Consider the following 22,245-nt stretch of genomic DNA (forward strand, 5'->3'; position numbering starts at 1 on the left):
CACCTTTAGAAACCAGTGACTTCCAGGAAAGTCTGGATGGCAACCGAGGAAGGTCAGTGACGCTGGAGAGACAGCTGACCTCCCGGAAAGACTGGCGGGGTAACAGGGGCCAGCAACCCCTGTCGCAGCACTCGCAAGAGGGCACCAAGCAAGCTACAGAACGTACAAATAAGCAATACCCCAGAGTCTCCCGAGAGGAGGGGAGGAAGGGAGACTCGATAGGACAGATTCAACGACAACAACAAGTGACACCGACTCAGAGAAGGCTTCTTTGACTCAAATACACCAGAGTAAGGCTAAGTGTGGACACTGGACAAGGATGGACACATGCACACCGCACAGACGAACAGTCTGGTGAGATGTAGGAGAACCCTAGGCATGAGGCAAACCATAGTCCTAGAGACCTCAGTGCCTGCAGTCCCCCAAGAACACACAAGGCCGAGGGAGCCTCCTGTTGGTTCAGGCATGACAGAAAGGACAGTGGGCGGATCTTCGGGGGGTTCCCTGGGCGAGCTGGTCGCTGGGGTGTGGTCAGCACTGGTTTGCTGCACCTGGCCAGCAGGTCACTGCGTTCCCTGTTGGCCGGGTGTGGCCAATGCTATAGCTGGTTTCACCTCGGTGATGGCTGTGCCCGGGGCGCCCCTCCACAGATTTGTCTATAGCTGGGGGCCTGGAGGAGGGGCAGTGACTTGGCCAAATCACTGCTGACCCGCCAACTGGAGAGTGTAGTTGTAAGACGTTTGGAGACCACCTGATAACCTCTCTTCCAGGCCAAGGCTTCATCCATTAGAAATGGATTATAATCACATCGTTGATGTATTTACAAACTGTAACCTTGGCTGGAATGTAGAGTAGACCTAGTTGTAGCTGTAGCTGTTCTATCTGGTTCTGATGGTGCTGAGCCCCTACTAGCCTGCTCTAAGGGTCAAGTGTTCCGAACCCAATTGCTGTCTACTATGCTAAAGTGACACAGATACATTCCCGGTCTTAATGGGTTAAATGGGGGGAAACTTCGACCGAGAGAAACGTTTATCTCTTTTAGCAAGTGTTGCTTTTTGTAGAGATGTGAAGTGTGTGCGTGTGTGTTGTGTTCTAATCATTTGAATGTTAATTAAAACATTTTGAATTACAGAATGTTGTCTTTGATTCTGTTCAGACTTACTTTCAAGTGTTTAGAAAGAAAATGTGGTTAATGACCAATTCCCATGATTCTGTTACTAGTCTGACATTAGTTTTGGAATGTGTGGTTGTCAAGCTAGCTGTCAGTGTTCTAACTGTTAAAACAAGTGTTTTTATGGTAGTTTTAAAGTGAAAAGAATAAGTGGTTCACTTTACCCCATTGATTTTGATGGTCTGTCTCACTTTACCCCAGCCCTGGGGTAAAGTGAGACACCTGACCACTTTTTTAAAAACAATCATATGTTCACTGCCCTTTGTCTTGGATTCATTCTAATCATTTCCATTTTTAGGAAACATCCCAAATGAATGGGAAATATGTAAATTTGACTGATATATCATTTTAGCTCGCCTACAGGGGAGCAAATGTAAAAAGTGTCTCACATTACCCCCGTCTCCCCTAGTAAAAGTAAAGTACAATATTTGCCTACGGAATGTAGTGGACAAGAAGTAGGATAAAGTAAAAAGAATACCTCAAAATTGTACCATTTATATAAATTATACATTAATTATAATTTAATTTAATTAACAATACAGTGTGTGTGTGTGTGTGTGTGTGTGTGTGTGCCCTCAAAGGTGATGTAATGTTTTTGGATCAACATCATTAACGACGCACAGCCACCCCCCTGACAGAAAGGCCGGGATGATCGGTTATTCGGTTTATTTTTCAAACACAGTTCTTATATGAAGCGACCTAAATTTTTTAATTTTAATGCAAATAAAAAAAATACATGAACCCGTGTAGGCTACTGGCGCCCTCTAATGAAAATCAGACTTCGGTGCTCTATGGAAAGCCTGCAGTTTCTATTATCTTGGAAAAATGTGTCATTTTATCATGATTATTAGTGAGGACCAATTATATGAAGATATTGAAAAGTGGTGAAGTGGGATACAAAGTAGTGATTGTTTAAATTCAATAATATACCCAACATTGGTTAATAATGGAGAACAGATATATCACATCTATTCTATATCTATTCCCCCCCCTTCTTCTCTTATCTTCTCTTATGGGGGTCCCTGGCATACATTTTCAAATGGGGGTCCGCGGGACAGAACCACGCATTCAGTTGACTTAGTTTCAACACCATTTTTTATTCATCCAAAAATATAAATATTACAGTTCAAATGACTAGAATTCACAAACATGACATCATGTGACACAAAGGAGTCAATGTGAGGTAAAGTATTTAAAAAACAGATCTAAGTTCCATTCTAAAACCTGCAAAAAAACATGTATAATATGTCTCACCAAACTAAAACAAAACTAAATCAAAATTGCATATAATTATGATATAAAGTTTACATTTGTCACATTTTGCTCAGAAATCAAAACAAAAAATATATATTCCTCTACAACAGTGGTTCCCAAAGTGGGGTCCGGGGAAAAGGGAGTTCCAGGGGGTCCCCAGCTAAATGAGGGAAAGGGAGTTCCAGGGGGTCCCCAGCTAAATGATAGTTTGAAACAAAACAAAATGGACCCTTATTGTAGAAAACCAGTGGTGGTGGTGGTAAGCAAATTGCCCTTGTCAATTTGGTGGGCGGAGCTACTAATTCAGCACAGAAAGTAGGCGCCACATATACATTATAATAAGTAATAATAATAGGTAATACACTTACTAATATATATATATTAGTTATAATAATACACAAGTAGGCGCCACAAACATTTGCCTGTCGTCTCACTGGAGAGGTGCTGGGGGGGATGCATTATAAGTAAGTTTATAGTTAGAATGTCCTTGTATTTAGGCTTTGACTTGTTGTCTCCACCAGGCCGAAGGCATGTGGGGAGAGTATGTTTTGCACTCCGTCCGTCCGTCCGTCCGTGTGTCCGTCCGTCCGTCCGTCCGTCCGTGTGTGTGTCCGTCCGTCCGTGAGCAGCTAATCTCGGCCACCGTTAACCCGGTCGATGCCAAATTTTGCACACACTCCCTGGATGCCAACGATGAACCTCTGCCCCAAACTTTCCAGAACGGCCTGTTATAGCGCCACCAGGAGGCCGCTTTGTGCAAAACAAGTTTTTGCACAGTACACCTACAGATTTTGTCCAAACATCACGCAAATTGGTACACAGTCTCTCTAGAGCCATTCAACGAAACCGGTCTTTCAGATTTCTCACACTCTATCCTGATTGGTTAAGATTGGCTTCCAAAGTTCACAGGAGTGCTCAGTTTCAAACAAAATGCTGCAAATCATGAACACATCGCGTGATTTCCGTGAAATTGTGCACCCACATTCCCACTAGGCCAAGGACAAAATGGCACATCAACAATTTCAACTCAGCCTCAAGGTGGCGCTATAACTGGCTGAAAAGTATTTTTACCTCTAACTGCACGATCTGTGGATAACTTTGTATGCCAACTCCCTAGAGGCCAAGGAAAAACCTTTGCCTGGAATTTTTCACATCTGCTCTTTATAGCGCCACCAGGAGGCCGACATATGTAAAACACATTTTCTATTATTACTCCTTCAGATTTTATCCAAATTTCACGCAAATCGGTACACATGATCTCCATAGTCATGTGATCAAGGCAGGTTTGTTTGATTTCTCATATTCCATCCTGATTGGCCACGATTGGCTCCTACAGTTTTCAGGAGTAGCCCGCTTTGTACAAATCGCCACAACTCCTCAACGCAGCGTCCGATTGCGATGAAACTGTGCACGCATATTCCCACTAGGCTGAGGAAGAAATCCTGGTGGAGACCTGTGCCCAGAAGGGCACTTTTTCTAGTTTATGCCTAAATTAGTTTGTGCCTTGTTTGTCTGTTCAGATTATGCCCTGTCTGAGGTAGAACTACAACAAAGCGACTTCTGATGGCTGCAAATTGGAATTTAAGCATCTGCCGATTCATTGCTGGTTTCCAACAACCCTGACCCACGGCACCAGGCTGACCACAGATGCAGTTCAGAGTCTGTGTCTCACGGTTACCTCACCCAACAACATCCACTTGCACTTAAGGGCGGCTGTGGCTCAGGAGGTAGAGCAGGTCGTCCAATGATCCCTGGGTCGGCGGTTCGAATCCCGGCTCTCAAATGTTCATTCATTGAGATCTACAATGAGCAGATCTATGATCTCCTGGACAGTGCCTCAGCCATGCTTTTCCTTATAGGGAGGCCATCAAGAAGGGCGAGTTTGTTGACGGTGCTGTGGAAAGGTTTGTCACATCAGCTGTGGAAGCTTATCAGGTACTGTCAATGGGCTGGCGTAAGCAAAGGGTGGCCTCCACATCCATGAACCGAGAGTACAAGATCCCACGCTGTGTTCACCATGACAGTGGAGTCCATACATGAGGTGGTGAACATCTCAGCTGAACTTGGTGGATCTGGAGATTTGGAGATGGCAGAGAGACACACACACACACACACACACAGTGACGGTTCAAGACTGAAGGAGGCCAGCAGCATCAATCGCTCCCTTATGAGCCTCGGTCAGGTGATCATGGCACTTGTTGACATTTCCAATGGGAAGAACAGACATATCTGCTACAGGGAATCCAAACTCACCTTCTTACTAAGGGACTCTCTATAAGGCATTATATCATAGCCAACATACATCCTGGCTCAAAGTGTTTCGGAGAAACACCATCTACTCTGCAGTTTGCCCAGAGAGCAAAGCTGAATCAAGAATAAGGCCATGATCAATGACACAGGGAAATTTGAGGCAGTTGCAGGCTGAGGTGAAAAAGCTGAAAGAACAACTTGCCCAGGCCCTCGTTTGTCAGCCAGCTAATAAATGTCTTGATGTACCTGGCTTTTCCTTCTGCCTCGTTTCTCCTGTATACTACAGTACTTTTTTTTTATCCGTCTTATCCTTACTTGTATGTTGTAACCTGGAGGCAACATGGCGAGGAGAAGACCGTGCTGCTGCAGAAGGTGGCTCAGCTGGAGGAGGCCTTGAGACAGAAGGAGAAGTTCATCCACTCCAGCCGCATGATCATCAAGTTCGGCGACGGCCACATCTCTTGCTTGGAGAGAATGAAGGGAGGGTGAGCTGTGGGCGTGTGCCCTCCTCCGCGTCATCAGTGCCCATACCCGAGGTGGGGTTGGCAAAAGGGCCTTTCTGTGTGGAGTTTGCATGTTCTCCCTGTGTCCCTAGGGTAGGTACCCTCACAAAAAACATGCAGTAATCCTGGTCTCTAAACTGCCTCCCCCTGGCCAGCCGGGGCGCCTGATGGAGGGGAAAGGAACTGGTCGGAATAACGTGTTCCTTCCACGTGCTACGTCCGACTGGGGAAACTCCCCCGTCAGGTGAAAAGAAGCAGCTTGACTCCTCATGCACAGAAGGAAGCATAAGGTCAGTCCGCTGCCCCCTCAGGTTGGCAGAGGAAGTGTAGCGCTCCCACTCCAACTTGACAGTCCAGTTGGAGTGGGAGCAATTTCTGGAGGAACATAGAACCCTGCAAGACTCTTTCGACCAGCTGCAGGCCGAGGCAAAGTTTGAGGCTGACGAGGCCAGACAGCAGCTAGAAAACAGACAGCAGGAGCTTGCTGCTCACCAGCAGGCACGTATTACAGAGCTGAGAAATGCCTTACAGGCTGAAAGGGAGAATACCAGAAACCTAATAGTCCACTAGCCAGAATATTAACCCGGACATGTTGACTCAACATGGCCGGGTTCACAATGGGGCTCTATGGGCTGGCAAGTAGACTATAACCTCCCAGTCATCCAAAGAACTTATTGAGACTATGGAGGAAGAACAAGCAGCTAAGAAAACAAGTATCTGATCTAACAACGCAAATTCAACAGCAGACCTCCATCCCAATCCCAAAAAACTACAGAGCTAAATCTGGCAGCTACCAATGGAAATATAAAACAGATTACAGCAGACAATTGATCCAAGACAAAGATGTTGCGTTGGATCTGATCAACCAAACTAAGAGACCTCCGTACCGAGCTGAGCCATAAGGACCAGAACCGTGCTCCTCTGTTGGGAGACATCAGCGAAATCACAGCTTAAGTTCAATGCTGCCTGCTCAGAAAGGGAGGAGCTTAAAGTGTGCCAAAATGCACCTTCCTCTCTGCATGAAGCGGCAGAGAGGAAAGTGGCATCCAATCAGATAGAGCTTGAGGTGTTGCAGTAGGATGTGGTGTACGCTACAGACCATGTGGAGGTGTACACTACAGACCATGTGGAGGTGTACGCTACAGACCATGTGGAGAGAGACTCACCAAGGTCTTGGTGAGACTCACCAAGCCTCTCAAGACCAAACTGCCCAGAAGGAGTCCATGATCCAAGAATCTACAGCAAAAGCTCAACAACAAGAGGAAGCCATCGGGGAAAAAAAACTATCCGAAATGGCAGCTCAGCTCCTGTGCTAGAGAGCCTTCATGCACATCATACATCATCCATCATTCACGGCACCAGGTCCTTCGAGCACGGAACACCCCGCCACCAGATATGGACCACAGACCGCCCCTCCCCAGCTGGCGCCACCATCAGCGCAGCAGTAGCCATGGGCTCTAGCAGCTCCTCATCCAGTGACACATACCTGGGCCCCCCAGCAGTACTACACCCACCAGCCTCCAGGAATCGTTAAAATCATCATCCACCATTTCATAATTGTCATGCCTCAAAACCATTACATCTGAAGACTGAATAAATTGCTGTGACTCTTGAACTGCCTGGTCTGTGGCCATTGCATGCTTTGACAGATAGGAGTGTATATACATTATAGCCAGCAGCCTCACTTTACCTGTCAGAATATCTTTCACTTATGGGTCTGTAACTCTGAGTGTACAAATGGAACCAAAGAAACCAGAGATAGAAATGCCATTAAATGGGGGTCCGTAGACTAATGCGTGTCAACCTGGGTGGGTCCTTGAAATTAAACAAGTTGAGAATCACTGCTAGAGCTGTAAAAACCTTCTCTTATGGGGGTCCCTGGCATATATATATATATATAATAGGGGTCCGTGGGCTATAATGTACTTGACATGAAGTTTGAGAACCACTGTTCTACAAGAGTATAGGATAGGAAACCAGCAGTAGGGCCTACGAGGGGTCCTGGTAGGATAAGAGGCTCTTGGTTGTGAGTCACGTGAAGAAAAGCTATACTTGGTGTGTCTAGTTTGGGAGAGTATACTATCTTTAATTAGGTCCAAAGGAGGGTGGGCGGCAACACACACACACACACACACACACGCACACGCACACGCACACGCACACAAACAGTTATTTGGTTCTCAGTGAGAAGAGAAAGCATCCGATTCCACACATTTATTTACATCTGATTGTTGGTCTGCCTCAGACCAAGCAACCTTGGGCTGCGTCGCTATCTGGCCAAATCACTAGTCCAAATAGCTGATGCTTCTGTCGATTGGCCACCAATATAATGTGTAATGCAAGTGTGCCATTCCTGGCAATATAGGCAAAATACTTTATGTACATTAGAATTCACTTCGGTTTGTGCTAAAAAGGATGAGAGGCAAGTTTCTCCATCAAGGAGCGCAGAAGCATTGGGTACTAAAAAGACAATTTGACTTCTGTCTTGGCCAGGTAGAGTTGCAACCCGAGGATCTACCAAAGTTTCACATACTGACGGATTCTGGTCCCAATCCCAAGCATTCCTTGTAAAGGTGCGCGTCAAATCACAGTTGTCCTGCCCTGAAAAAGTTCTCTGTGGCTCAGAGTCGGGTCCGACGTCACAGCCATCAATGGGCGAGCCTTACGCGGCCTTCTCAATCAGAACAAAAAAAAGGCAAAATGGCAGAGGACCAATCAAGTGAATTTGGCATTAGCTTAGACTAAAGATACAGAGGATTTGTCATGTAGATTGCCTAGATTGTTTGCAATGTCAGCTGGTCCATCCTTGCCATCTTTATTGTAGGCGTTAGCTAGCCAGCTACATTTCAGCACAGAGGCTGAATCTGAATGTAGGACTAACCTAGCCTCGCATAGCCAGCGTTCATGTGCCTTTGCAATGCATATTGCCCCAGGCAGATTAAATCTGGCCCCTCTCAATTGTGGGAGGATCAGGCTATAACCAACCAGGGCCCAGTATTCAAATATGGGGTGGGACATTGCAGGAAAAAACTCAAACACTGAGAGGGACGAGACTAATATCCACGCAGTGATACAAGTCTCGCTACTTGAGGCTAGGACTATCCAGCTAGGTGGACAATACCTGTGTGTGTCCCGACACCATACTTTATACTAAGCGTGTTTTGAGTAGGCAAAGGAAACGTTTAAAATTCCATGTTGGCAATTGGCTAATAAGTCCAGATAATGAAAAACTCCATAATGCGTATCTGTCAGCAGCTGAATTTACCCATTTCATATTACCTGTCCAAAATAGAATTCTAGGATTAGTATACAGTAAATTCACTTTTAGCTAAGCCCCGCCCTCTCCCCCTTAGACACTCCCACTTTCCAGCCAGGCTCATTCATTCCAATGTAAATATCATGGATATTACACATTAAATACTGGTTCATCTTTGGAAACAGACCTTCAAAATCTCTTCCAAATCCGTCAACAAGGTCTGCCATATGCACTGGAAAAATATGTGCGTGGCATTTCTTTTTTTTTTTCAAACAATGTTTCATCATATAGGAAAACTATTGGAGAGGTTTGTCTAACTAACCCATGTTATGCTTAGCTGTGATTGGCCCATAGCAGTTTGGGGAGGGGCTTAGCTATAGGTCAATTATATATACTGTATATAGTATGGAATTGGGACACAGGGTACCATCATCACAGTTAGTTAACGGAGTGTAGCAGCAGTGAAATACTGTATAATACATAGGTTTTGTTTCACTCTGAGGTCCTGGCTATCAATCACAGGTCAGAGGTCACCCTTCCTGTGCTGAACCAAGGACTATTAAAAGAGGACAAGAAGCGAAGACAGTACAGTGGACTCCATGTTGCTCCCTAGAAGGAAAGAAACATGCGCAAGGGGCTATATGCAGCCAACACTTCCGCGTTCAGCTACAGTATCTTGGTCTCAATTGCGCATGTATCTTTCCTTCCAGGGAGCAACATGGAGTTCACCGTACGGTCTTGCTTCCTAACCTTATTTAATTAACCTTGTGCTGAACAGGCAACACAACCAGTAGGAGGAGTTAGTGTTTGGGGGGAACAGTGGGGAGATCTCCTACTTTCTTATTATCGCTCATTTCTATTCTAGTTCTGTACATTTCTCCTTCCATACTTTCAAGGAATCTAACCATCTAAAAACGTGAATATTGCATTTCCACTAATAGGATCTGGTCCTTGTGCTCCTTACTAAGTGGTTGATTGTATAATGTTACTATAGGCTCTGGTCCTGTCTTGTGCAAAAAAAGAAAGAGGGGACACAGCTCAATAAGAATGATCGCGGACAGGGTTTCCGGTTCGAGCCCCCTTAAAGATAAAAGCCCCTCAAGTCATTTCCAAGAAACTATCATCATCATCATCATTTGGTGGCATGTGGGCAACAACCTCCGCTGGACTGGGATCTAGTTTCACTTTCGCCGGTCCAGTGGTCCCCTGGTCCACCAGTCAGACCTCAAAGCCCTGGTCCAGTGGTCCCCTGGTCCACCAGTCAGACCTCCAGGCCCTGGTCCAGTGGTCCCCCTGGTCCACCAGTCAGACCTCCAGGCCCTGGTCCAGTGATCCCCCTGGTGCACCAGTCAGACCTCAAGACCCTGGTCCAGTGGTCCCCTGGTGCACCAGTCAGACCTCCAGGCCCTGCGTATGGAGGAAATCTTCCAGTTCGCTGAGTCGTTCGATCAGCATCACGTCGAGGTCCACCTCATCACCTCGGCACCTGCGGGCCCCTCGGTTCCGAGGGCCCAACACTCGAGTGATACCTGGAGAGAGAAAAGTCACGTAAAAAGAAAAAAAATATATATACACAATTATTCACCCCAACCATTCATTGTCAGTGACTTAGTAGTCTGAAAGAGACCTATGCTTTCTATGGCAAAGTGGGGTCTGGGGACACCTAGGGGTCCGAGAGAGTTGCAGGGGGTCCCCAGCTAAATTATTATTAGGAACCAAATAGACCCTTATCGGTATGTAACCGAGTGTACAAATGGAAGCAAATGGACCCGTTAAGAGTTGATATCATTCTTTGTTGTTAACATTGATTTTACAATATAACTTGGAGTCCCAGAGACAGAAATGTCATTAAATAGGAGTCCGTAGCCTACTGCATGTCAAACTGGGGGTCCTTGAAATTTAGCTGGTTGAGAATCACTGCTAGAGCCGCAAAAACCTTCTCTTATGGGGGTTCCCTGCCGCATCTTTTCAAATGGGGGTCCGCGGGTTAATAAGTGTCAATTTGGGGGTCCTTGAAATGAAAAGGATTGGGAACCACTGTTCTATGGCATAGGCATGAGTTTTATTTTCTATGTCACTAGCCTCGGTCTCCGAGGCTAGTGACACAGTAAGTGCTAAACAACAAATCCCAGCATGCCTTGGGTGGCGCGGGCTTTCCTCTTCCTGGGCAGAGTGAAGTCCGGGAAATCTAGAACACGCTTCCTCTTCTGATGCCCGATGCAGATTAAAGAACCGTTTCTCTCTCTTGGCTCCTCAAAGATGGTCTCCAGACTCCTGAGAAAAAGGAGACAATGGCCCAATGGGCCTCATTCACAAAGTGTGCATACTGTATGCTCAGTTTTACTAAAGCGCATACACTAAATATTTATATGCCCAACACATCAAAAGTCAAACATAAAAAAATATATATAATAATAATAGTAATGTCTGTTAAAGAATCTATTGATTGTTGTTGAAGTGAGGATGCATGATTGAAGTATGAAGCAAATTCAGTCTTTTCAGATTTTTGATAAAAAACAAGGCATGTTAATAATAATCTATTGGGTAGTGGTGTTCCACTGTGTCCTCTCTCTAGGTCGTCCTCAGACGAGCCCTCCATCGTCGCTTCCAGTCATTCCGGTTCTCCATACATCCGGCCAGCTCGTTGGTGCTTTGCGCTCCTTGCATCTCTCTTGAGTACATCCACATATGTTAGTATGGGACGTCCTCGTGACCGGTGTCCATGTGTTGGTTCCCACAGCACCAGTCTGCTGGCTGGGAGCTCTTGGTGCCTCTGGCAGTGTCCTGCAAGTTTCATTATCCTAACATGTGTATCTTGTCCTGCTTTCCTGCATCATCAGTTGCTCAGCCAAGGTGAGCAACTGTTTATTAGAAATGGCTTAAATATCCTGGCATTCTTTATTAGCCTATTGATATATATTTGGTATTCTATTACATAAAACGTTAAATTAATTCCTACATTCAACTGATCCATTGCCTGAAGCACTGCACTCACTTGCCAAATAAACCAGATCTACAAGCCGTCAAAGTGTTGCGATGTGAAACGTTGCGAGCTTGCAGATCTGTTCTTTTTGACCGAAGGAAACCGTTGGAAGTATCGGGCTACGGAGCACTTTCTTTCTCCAGTTGGTTTCTTTCTCCACTGCTAATTTGATGAGTAGAGGTGGAATTCATCATCTGATACATACCCTCTACATAGACTTTCATGAATCGCACGTCGGTCTACTCTTAACAAACCTACACTAAAACAGCATTATGGAATGACGATTACTTTGATGACTTCCCAAGTTTGGTCATTGTAGTTTTTTGCTGACCTGTTGGACGCTGGGGATTTGTAGTTCTTGTTGGTGTAAATCTCTTCCAGACTGAATACTTTTTTCTTCAATCTGGAGAAAGAAAAACAAATGCTGTTGTGGCAAATGTATATTATATTATACTGTTGTCTCAAGCTTTATATTCTATTGTCTAATAATATTTAAAGTATATTAAAAACACAATAAAGAAAATCAAATTGTGTGTTGGTGTCAAACCTTTTGGGTTTGGGAAGGCCCATGGGTGTCAAGTTGTTGTCAGGTTTTGGAACCTCCTTCCTTATCCTGATCTGTGATACGCACTTCGAGCTGTCAATCAAACCAGGCTGCTTGTGCTGAGAGAGAGAGAGAGAGAGAGAGAGAGAGAGAGAGAGAGAGAGAGAGAGAGAGAGAGAGAGAGAGAGAGTGAGAGAGCATTTAGACCTGCGGTCGATTCTACAAATGTCTTCCTCATGATAGTTTTCTGAAAAGCCTATGTTTCTATATCAGTGGTGCTCAACCTTTTTCATGTCAAGGACCCCCAGAATTATCTGAATTTGGCCGCGGACCCCCATCTGAAAATATGTTGTTTCAGGGACCCCCCAGAAGCTAATATTAGAGTAAAGAATATACACTGTGAAAGAATATATATTCAATGATTTGCGACACGTTTTCACGATAATTTTTTTTTTTGCTAAAGTATAACACGATGCTTAAAACACCAAAAAAGGTTCCTGTTCAGAATAGGTTAAGTAAAAAACGTAAGTACTTTCCCCCCCACCACTGACGGTACGGTACGGTACACGTACCTCTCTTCCAGAGCCGCCGCGCATGCTGGCGCTGCCACGCCCATGGAGTCCAGGGTACTTGGTGTTGGCCAGCGCAAAAACGGGCCGCGTCTCCAGCCTCTCCAGCTGGACCAGGGCCTTGGTGCTGTAATGGGACGGAGACATGCTGCCGCTCCCCGCCGGACTGCTGCGACTCATGGCCCGTTCATGAGTCACACTACGGGTTCTGTGTCGTCGCCGGGACGTCAGGGACTGAGCAGCAGAGCTGAGAGACACAGGGATAAGAGTGGTCGTTGGTTTCTTTTCATATGCATGTGCAACAAACACACCTCCTGGCTAATAGTGACACTGCAGGGCAGGCAGTCTAATTCTTGTAGGACCTATAGATCTGAAATATTCCTATCAACACTGTTAATCTATATAAACTTCATAATCTAAATTCATTTGAAGACCAAACTAAGCTCACCTGGTTGTGGAAGGCTCTTGTCCAATCGGCCGGTTGTATCTAGAAAAGAATACAAACCAACAGTATTATCATGATTATTGTTATTATTACCATTTGTATTATTATGATAACTGCACCAACTCCAACAACAACCAAGTTTTTTAACCCATTCAGGATGAGAACCCCTTTGTGTTTTAAGCATTATGTTATACTTTAGCTATTGAAAAATAGCAGATCTACAAGCTCGCATCTACAAGCTACTATGTACTATGTATGAGCTTGTAGATGTGCCATTTTAAATTGTGGCGCAAATCTTTGAATATATATTCTTTTAGATCGAACTTTTTTAACTCAAATATTTGATTCTGGGGTGCCTGGGACAACATATTTTGAAATTGGGGTTCCCTGCCAATTACATATAATTGACATATTAGAAATAGTTTGAGAACCACAGATACAGAGAAATAGTTTTTTTTTCTGAAAACTCACATGATTTAGAAGACATCTGTAAGAATCAGTTCTCAGGTCTAAAAATGGGTTCAAGTTCAAACCCAAAATATCTAGGGGTCAGTAAGAGACAACGCAGTAGTAGGCACTAGTTATGATACACATAATGCACACACCTGTGGTCGTTGTCCAATCCAGGTGGAGCCGTGTAATCTTTGAGAGGGCGGAAGGGCTTCGGCCACGACGCACACCCCGCCACGACGCGACACCTCAGCGTCTCTACGGCAACGAAAGAGAGCCGCAAGAGCATGGGGTGGAGCCAGAGGCGGGACGCCCTGGACTTGGAAGAGAGCGCCGGCATGGCCTTCAGGGACCGCAACTTGATGGAAGCCCCTCCTCGACGCCCTGGCGAGGAGGAGGCTTTCCAACTGCCGCTCAACAGGTCGGACAATTCCCATTGGCTGTTGACAGTTCTGGAGGTGTGGAATTGGTGGATGGAGGTCGCCAGCTGGTCCATGTTGCCAAGAGACTATAACAAGAGAGAGGAACCAACATTATAACACCCAATGTGGTTGTGCTGGGAAACTCTCACTAGAGGCACTAAAAGAGCGGTTCTATAACTTTTCCTCTGAACCTGTGCACTAGAGGGCTGCAACTAGGGCATTCACTTATAACTACCCATTATGTAAAAAAAAAAATATGTAAAAAAAAAAATATATATATATATATTTGTACATTTAAAAACTGTGTACATTGGTGACTATTCAGTATTTTAGCTGTGACGTGAGCGCCCCCTCCAGAGATACTTCCAGGTCCCAATTTGTGTCGCTTTTGTGTCCCCACAGAGTTATACTGCGTCGCTCCGTCAGACTAAATCTGAGACGAAAACAACCACGAAAGTCTCATTTTACCGCTTTCCAGGACACGGTATGCAATATGGGCGGGCTTTGGTAAAGTGAGGTTCACTGCTTGAGACCTTTGACTGACAGTAGCTCTGACCAATTGCGTCAAAGAGAAAATGTTTGAACCCCCCCCCGGGAAACAAGAATAATGAATAATCGCCATTTTATTTCATTGTGTCAACTAAATCCTCACACCACACAGCTACTGCTGTTGTCCTGCAACGTCCCCTTATCATTCACTAAACTCACCCCACACAGCTACTGCTGTTGTCCTGCAACGTCCCCTTATCATTCACTAAACTCACCCCACACAGCTACTGCTGTTGTCCTGCAACGTCCCCTTATCATTCACTAAACTCACCCCACACAGCTACTGCTGTTGTCCTGCAACGTCCCCTTATCATTCACCAAACTCAACCCACACAGTCAGTTTTTTGTACTACTGCATCGTTTTTTACTCTCAAGTCACAAACGGCTCTATTTTTTTCAACGGTTAGAAGCATGGACAGAGTGGCGCTGTCTGATGACGTATCAGCAACAACGTGGCTACATAACAGTTGACGTTATGAAATGCGAGTCGAGCAGCCTCTGTTCAGACTGAGTAGTGCAGTGACCTTTTTAGATCTGCAGAACGCAGCGAATCAGGCTGGAACCCAGGCTAATATATTATAAATATTATGCCTCGACGTGCTGCGCACAGGGTGCAGTGTGAGAACGACTCAACGAGAGAGACTAACTCCACATGCAATGTCCAGCACAGTAGGGGAAATTACGTTCTCCTCATTGATATCTTGCTAAAGTGTATATAAGCTCTGCATCTGGTTAATTGCGGGAGGATCTGTGAGATTTTGCGAGGCCTGCTGGTTTTATCTTGACCACCTGTTCCTGACCGCAGGCATTTAAATACCGCCCACACCCGTAACATTTGCATTGGGTCACACGGGGATCGCACTCCCAAACAAAAACAAAACAGTAGAAGACTGCGGTTGTACTGAGCAGCTTACAGTAACAAAACAGTAGAAGACTGCAGTTGTACTGAGCAGCTCACAGTAACAAAACAGTAGAAGACTGCGGTTGTACTGAGCAGCTTACAGTAACAAAACAGTATTAGACTGCGGTTGTACTGAGCAGCTCACAGTAACAAAACAGTGAAGGTGTAGTGAGTAGTGGAAAACAAAGAAATTGAAAAGAAAAGCAGTTTTTAAACTCTGACCTTGAGGCTGCTGAATCCCAGACACCTCCCTTTTAACAGACTCTTCCTGTAGGGCAGAGGGTAGACGAGACTATCAGAGGGAGACCTGAAAAGAGAGAGGAAACAAGAAGAGTAAAGGGCCTTGCAAACAGGGAGCGATAAAACGTGCCTACAGTTCATTTTCAATGAGACCTGCGTTTTTGCTCTGAGAAGTCGCGGTGTGACAACGCAAGCGTATTTACGTGGGCGCGGACTCGTGAATTTGTTGTGCGCGTGCTCATTACGTGCACACGCCCGCAAATCACCAGACCTGGATTCTGTTTATCTTTTTTTTTACACTTGCGTTGTTGCGCCCCTCTTCAACAGACCTGGAGGAGACCTGTGTTGATCCAGGCAACAACGCCTGCGTTCCTCGCTTCACATTTGCAAAGCCCTTAATGCTGACTGACTGATACGTCTGGTCGGCGACATCTAAATATGTCGCCGACATAAGATATAGTACCTTGTCAGTTCACACTGAAATGTGTCTTGCGATCCAGCAGCCAAGTATGCAGAACACATATACACACATTTGACAACAAAGAACACAAAGAACAAGACCATTTACATACATAAAGACATGAAACGAGAGCAATGTCCACCGCCTAGATTACCCCGTGGCTACTACAACTCCTGATTAAGCCACAAAGTCGACTGGTGGACAAAGGACCTCTTTAGTCTGACTTTATTGTATGCTGGTACACCATATCTCCTTCCTGAAGATAGCAACCTATATTCTCCATACAACACATACTTAGTATTATAGGTGATATTCCTTGCTAATGCTAACCTTAGGATGCTGTATACGTGGATGTATAAAGTTTCTTAAGTGGTTGTCCAAAACTCTTTGAAAAAAAAGTTCAGTTGTTGCAGCAGTTGTGACTTTAGGGCTGCAGACAAACATCCATACCAGGTGGTACTACAGTACTGAAGAACACTCATAATAACAAAAGTGAAGAACAAAAGAAGAATCCATCTACTAGCACCGAAGGATTTTAGACGGCGAAGGAAGTAGATTCTTTGCTTTGTTTTCTTACATTCAGGTTTTCTTACATTTCTTAAATTCAGTGATAATGGTCTAAAACTGGGTAAAGCAATGACTATGAGGCCTTCACAGGTAGCTTTGTTACTGCTGTAATCAGTAGGCAGAGATCTCTGATCATTTGGCCTATAGATGGAAGTGTGCCCATAGAGTTATATGGTCATGACTGTCAGTGGCATCCAGTCACGTGATTCACGTTCCTTCCTTTAATTACGTTCCTTGGTACCAACACGGAAGCTTGCCCTGCGCTTGAGAGCATTCGCCCCAGAGCCTCAAGAGGCATGTACCTTTCTATGTCTATGACTTGGCACTAGTCTCTCTATTCAGGACGGGAACCCCTTTTGGTGTTTTAAGCATTATGTTACACTTTAGCTATTGAAAAATAGCAGATCTACAAGCTCATAGCGCATCTACGAGCTTGTAGATCTGCTATTTTTGAAAAGTCGTGAAAATGTGGTGCAAATCTTTGAATATATATTCTTTCAGAGCGAACGTTTTTAACTCAAATCTTTGCTTCTGAGGGGTTCCTGGAATAACATATTTTCAGATGGGGGGGGGGGTCGGTGGCCAATTACATATAATTGTTGGGGTCCTTGACATGAAATATTGAGCAGAGCAGTGAGCACCACCGATATAGAAACATAGGTATTTCAGAAAACTGTCAGGATTTAGAAGACATTTTGTCAGGCCTAAATGGGTTAAGCTAGTCTAGCTTTGTTTTGCTGTACCTGCTGTGCGTCGGGCTCTTGCATCCCACCACACGACTAGCAGTCTTCGCCAACTGCAGCAGCAGTGCAGCGTGGCCTTCTGGGTAATCCAACCCCACCGTCACCAGGAGGTTCTTGGAGGAACCGTTCTTCTCGCCGACCATCAGCTTGGAGCCTTCCAATTGGCCGAAAACACCTAGAGCCCTGCCCGAAGACGATTGGCTGCCACATGCCGTACGCGTTGGTTCCTCCCCTTGGAGGTTGCGTAGGGTCAGACGTTGCGTAGCGCAGGCCCAGCCCTCGTCTCCTCCGCCTCCACTCGGGAGCGACACCCCCATACATCGCACAAACCTCTGCCCTTCTCCCCCGATCGGACACTCTCCTCCTCCTCCACTCCCTCTGCTTATTATTTCCCTTCTCGAGATGCCGCCGTCTTGTGGTTCACTGGATCGCGGTACGTCGTCCCGTTGCCCACTACCTCCTCCCGCCTGGGTTTGAGGGAGCGAAGGAGCGAGGGGCAAAGCGCAGGAGACGGGAGGAGGAGGAGGAGTCACCACTCTCGGCTCCTCGACGCCAGAGGAGGCAGAGGAGCCGCAGGAGGACTCAGTGTCGCTCAGCACAGATCGGACCAGCGAGGCCAGGGCGTCCCCCATGCGTCCATCGTCCTCGTCGCTGTCCGTCACCGGGGAGAAGCCCCGCCCCTTCCGCTCCGGGGCGTACGACGCCGCCCCCAAGCGACCTTTGCCCTCTGCCGCACCACGGGAGGGAGTGGAAGTACGTGGGGCCGCCAGGTGAGGAAACGGGCGTAACTTGTCGGCGGCGGCAGAAGGAGCGAGATCACTGTGTGAGGAGGGGGTGGAGCTTGGACTCACGGCCAAATTGTCCTGGTGGCCTGTTCACCAACAAAAACAAAAAACTATTAGGAATATAGCAGTTCTCAATCTGAACAGATGCGATCTAATGTATACTATAGTTTACTGTCTGAATGTATGCATCACGTTCATGCAAAATATCTTTACATTTTATTTTTTTCCGTTTTTGCACGGTCACGGCATATCAAAAGAAGTTTGGAATAACATTTGCTGTTTCTGTTCAACTGCCTGTTTGTGGTGCTGTAGCGCTGTGATCAAGGCGTCACAAAGCTGTCAGGATCCTTGATCTAACTGATGATGACAACTGAAGCGTGATCGAAGAGTTGCTACTGGCGGTGTTGAGCTGTAACGAACGACTGCTCTGTGTGGAGAATCTGGTGTTTCAAGTTTTTTTTTTTTACGGTACACAGTATACTCTGCTGTTCAAATACCTGCCAGTTGCTCCAGGAGTCTGCAAAAGTCTTGTAATACAACAAGGAAGCTCTGGCTGTGCACCTAAAATGGCGGCTTGACACCTAACAAATTCATGTGCACTGTTGTATTGTTGAGTTGCAGTAGTAGTAATAGCCTAGGGCAGTGGTTCCCAAAGTGGAGTCGTCTTGAGGGAGTTCCAGGGGGTCCCCAGCTAAATGATAGTTAGGAACCAAATGGACCCGTTAGGTCTAACGGGTCCATTTGGTTAAATAATGTATCGCTCTCTCACGTGTTTGTGACACGTGCGTGTATGCGTTTGTGTGTGAGAGAGATAAGTTGCATAATTAATGATAATAATACCATTTATGAAAGAAAACTCCATTGGATAACTCTGGGAATTAGCGGTACAGCACCCTGCGGTCGGGTCTCTTTAAATGGGCTCACCTCTCTCCGGTCCAGGAGGGGAACGCGTGCGCTTGGTTTTCACTCGGGTACTGCTGCTGCTGCACAGACGCTCCACCTGGTCAGACAGCTGGGCCAGGTCTTTGCCCTGGGCCACGCCCTGTTCGCACAAGCGCTCCACGCGGCGGTCCAGCGCCTCCAGACGATGGGACAGCGGAGCGAGCGCGTCCGCCAGGAACTGCTTGAACTCGGCCTGTTGCGCTGCGAGGAACTGATGGAGGGAGGGGGAGGAGGGAGGCGAAGTAGGACGGAAGGGGGACAACAGAGGAGGAGGCTGGACAGGAGGTGCGGAGGGTGAGGGGAAAGGAGGGGATGAGGTGGTTAAAGGAGGAGAGAAGGAGGAGGAGGTGAAATTCCATGGAGGAGCTTCGGTTAATTTCCCTGGAAGGACATGGGACGAGAGGAGGAAAGGGTAGGAGAAGAGAGAGTACCGTTAGCTAAATAACTAACACTTTAAACAGCCATTTGGCTGATTTTGCACGTGAATCTATTCCTAAATGTAAATCTAATATATTTTTTGTAAATCATACGTAGCCTACATGATTTTAAATCATGTTGTCCCCAAGTATAGAACTGTCACTTACCTTGACTGTCCAACATTGGCATCTTCTGGTTGCCTGAATGACCGGGTGACTGTCTTGCCGCTTGGCCACTCTGACCAGCAAGCGGCAACCTGCCCTCCACCGGGACCGAAAACGAATTGGTGTTTTGGATCAACGGAGTGCTTCCGAGCCGACTGTGTTCTTGTCGCTGGGTGGGCGTTTTGTGGGGAGCGAGGAGGAGGTGGTGATGGTGAACGTGGGGGGGCGATGGCAAATTATGGAACACTTCCCGACGTTTGGTCTGAGCATAAGCATCAAGGGAAGACGTCCCCGGCTGTTTCCGGTGGGAACCGCTGGGAACCGCCTCCGACGTGCAAGGATGATAGCGAGAGTTGGACTGTGGGAAGTCCTTGACCTTGGGCTTCTCACTGGACCAAGCAGCGGGCTGCGATGCGGCCGGGCGTCTCGGGGTCTCCACTAGATTTGGCCGAGCCGAGCCTTGAACCTGGAACTCTTTGCGGAGACAAAGCAGTGTCGTCCCACAAGACACCTGCGAGGTAGGGTCGCTCCGGACGACAGTGGGTGGTGGTGGTGGCACTCGGTGCATCTGTGGGGGAGGTGCGGCAGGGTGAGGTAGGGGGTCCAGTCCCTTTGGGACTCCTCCGGACTCTGTTGATGATGGAGACAGCATGGAGATACTGGAGGACAGACAGATTGGAGGAGGGGGGAAAAACGGAATGAGAAGAAGTGTTGTTTTCCTCGACTAAAACCAAGACTCCCTTTTTTGCCTGACGAAAACTAAATGAAAACTAAGCTATCATGACAAGGACAAGAGATCCAGTATAAGTAATTTTACACTTGGTTGCATGCTGAAAATAGCAGATATACAAGGTCACAACATGTCGCGCTGCGACGCGTTGATCGGCTATTTTCAGCAAGTAAAAAATCTGTCATTACGACACTCATCAAAATCACATTCGACTAAATCGACTCTGTAGGTCGACTAAAAATCTTATGGTATTTAGTCGACTAAAACGAGACTATTCCAGGTGACTAAAACTAAATGAAAACTATCCAAGAGACTATGACTGAAACTAAAATAGAAGTTTGCAGCCAAAAACAAGACTGCCAGCCCAGTGTCCACTGCATGGGAGCTCAGCTCACCACTATAGATTATGTACCAGTTGCCACTGAGAGCTGTCCATACTGTACTGTACTGTACTGTACTGTACTGTACTGTACTGTACTGTACTGTACTGTACAGCTTGTTGTTGTTAGCAGCAGGAGCACACTAACATGAGACAAAGCTTTCCGTCCCAATCCCACCATGTTGTTGTTATCACGATATTCTATGCTTTAACAAAGCACATTGTACCACCACAAAAAGCACTTTGTACGCCAGGCTGATCCTGGATCAGAGTCAGACAAACACCTCGGGTCTTTAAATACAAGTATTAGTGGAGTGTGATAGTGGACATATATAAATAGGATTGATTGATTGATTGATTGATTGATTGATTGAAGTATTTAATGATTGAAGTATTTATTAACAGTTTGCAGAATTACAGTACATTTCAAGCACAACGTTTGCCTTTAGAAAACGCTAGTAGCAGTCAGTAAATCTGCACACGAACACACACGCACGCACACTGGCGCACACACACACACACACACACACACACACACACAAACACAAACACTCACTAGCCCGGCGCGCACGCAGACACACACAAACTAACACACGAATTAAAAGGAGCAACGAACAGTGGCGATGAAACAATACACACCTCTGTTATGGCGGCGAGATGATGATGATAGCTCCGATAATAAATCAAAGAAGCGTCATTTTCTGGGACATCTTCACCATTCTTCTGCTTGTTCTCCTCAGAGCGTCCTGTGCTTGTTTTCAAAATAAAACTCATTCATTTCTCATGAAGAGCTTGTGTCGTTTTATTCTCTTGATTTGTGCACGAAAAATGTCAAATTGAAAAGGAACTATTCCATTGAAAAGGGTAATTCCACGAAATAAAAAAACCAAAACAGCAACAGCAAAAAAAACGAAATTATATTTTTAGTTTTTGTTTATTATAATAAGCTTCGCATCCCTACACATACTATCAAACAAACATGTTATTGTGAAATAACTTTACGTTGGATTGCTTCCGGTTTGGGACCCATGCCGAAAATAATGTTTACCACGACACTTTTCAGCAGTATTAACGGTTTACGGTGGCCTGTTGCTAAGTTACCAGTAATTAGTGTGGTTGCCCGAATGGGCAACCAGACTCTTGTAACTGTGACACTTTATTATTTCACTGGAGTAGTCTTTATTTTGACGCTTTATACCTCCCACACTGTACGCTGTACGCACTTGAGCCATATGTCAAATTGACCGGAAAAATCGGGAATCGTGTGCTTGTATTTTGTTAAGAGAAATGTTGTATAGTTTAATTGATATGAATTTATTAGTGAATTAAATTTCCCCATTGACATGAATGGGAAAAGGCAAAAATTCACATTCAAGTATTTGTTCCTCGGAGACTGTAATCACTATAGTTACAAAACTTTTAGGGATAATTCAACATTATCCCTAAAATTATTTAACCTTAAAAATTTATCGGTCGGCCTCATGGTGGCGCTATAACAGCCCACTTTACCTTTTGGCTTAT

The 22,245-nt window shown here is 45.8% G+C and overlaps 1 protein-coding gene across 3 annotated transcripts; it reads right to left on the reverse strand.

Annotated features, from left to right (window-relative positions):
* Positions 1 to 9,073: 9,073 nt before the first annotated feature.
* LOC310855125 (uncharacterized protein) lies at positions 9,074 to 21,481 on the reverse strand. Of its 3 annotated transcripts, none has more exons than XR_014568964.1 (13): positions 21,364 to 21,481; positions 19,619 to 20,274; positions 19,017 to 19,415; positions 17,308 to 18,178; positions 15,520 to 15,604; positions 13,581 to 13,933; positions 12,979 to 13,017; positions 12,534 to 12,777; positions 11,965 to 12,080; positions 11,749 to 11,820; positions 10,572 to 10,708; positions 9,737 to 9,963; positions 9,074 to 9,701 (listed from the first exon to the last, which is right to left on the reverse strand). XR_014568964.1 is itself a non-coding variant. In XM_083760015.1 (13 exons), exons 2-13 carry the CDS (start codon positions 20,265 to 20,267, stop codon positions 9,740 to 9,742), a joined length of 3,102 nt encoding a protein of 1,033 aa, XP_083616141.1. In that variant the 5' UTR covers positions 20,268 to 20,274; positions 21,364 to 21,481; the 3' UTR covers positions 9,074 to 9,739. The 3 variants fall into 3 exon arrangements, 2 of the variants coding, with proteins under 2 accessions (XP_083616141.1, XP_083616140.1); XM_083760015.1 differs by having other exon boundaries at positions 9,074 to 9,745; positions 9,833 to 9,963; XM_083760014.1 differs by having other exon boundaries at positions 9,074 to 9,963.
* Between the last annotated feature and the right edge of the window lie 764 nt (positions 21,482 to 22,245).

This window comes from Protomyctophum parallelum, assembly GCF_964188405.1.
Source record: "Protomyctophum parallelum genome assembly, chromosome: 2".
Lineage (NCBI taxonomy): Eukaryota > Metazoa > Chordata > Actinopteri > Myctophiformes > Myctophidae > Protomyctophum > Protomyctophum parallelum.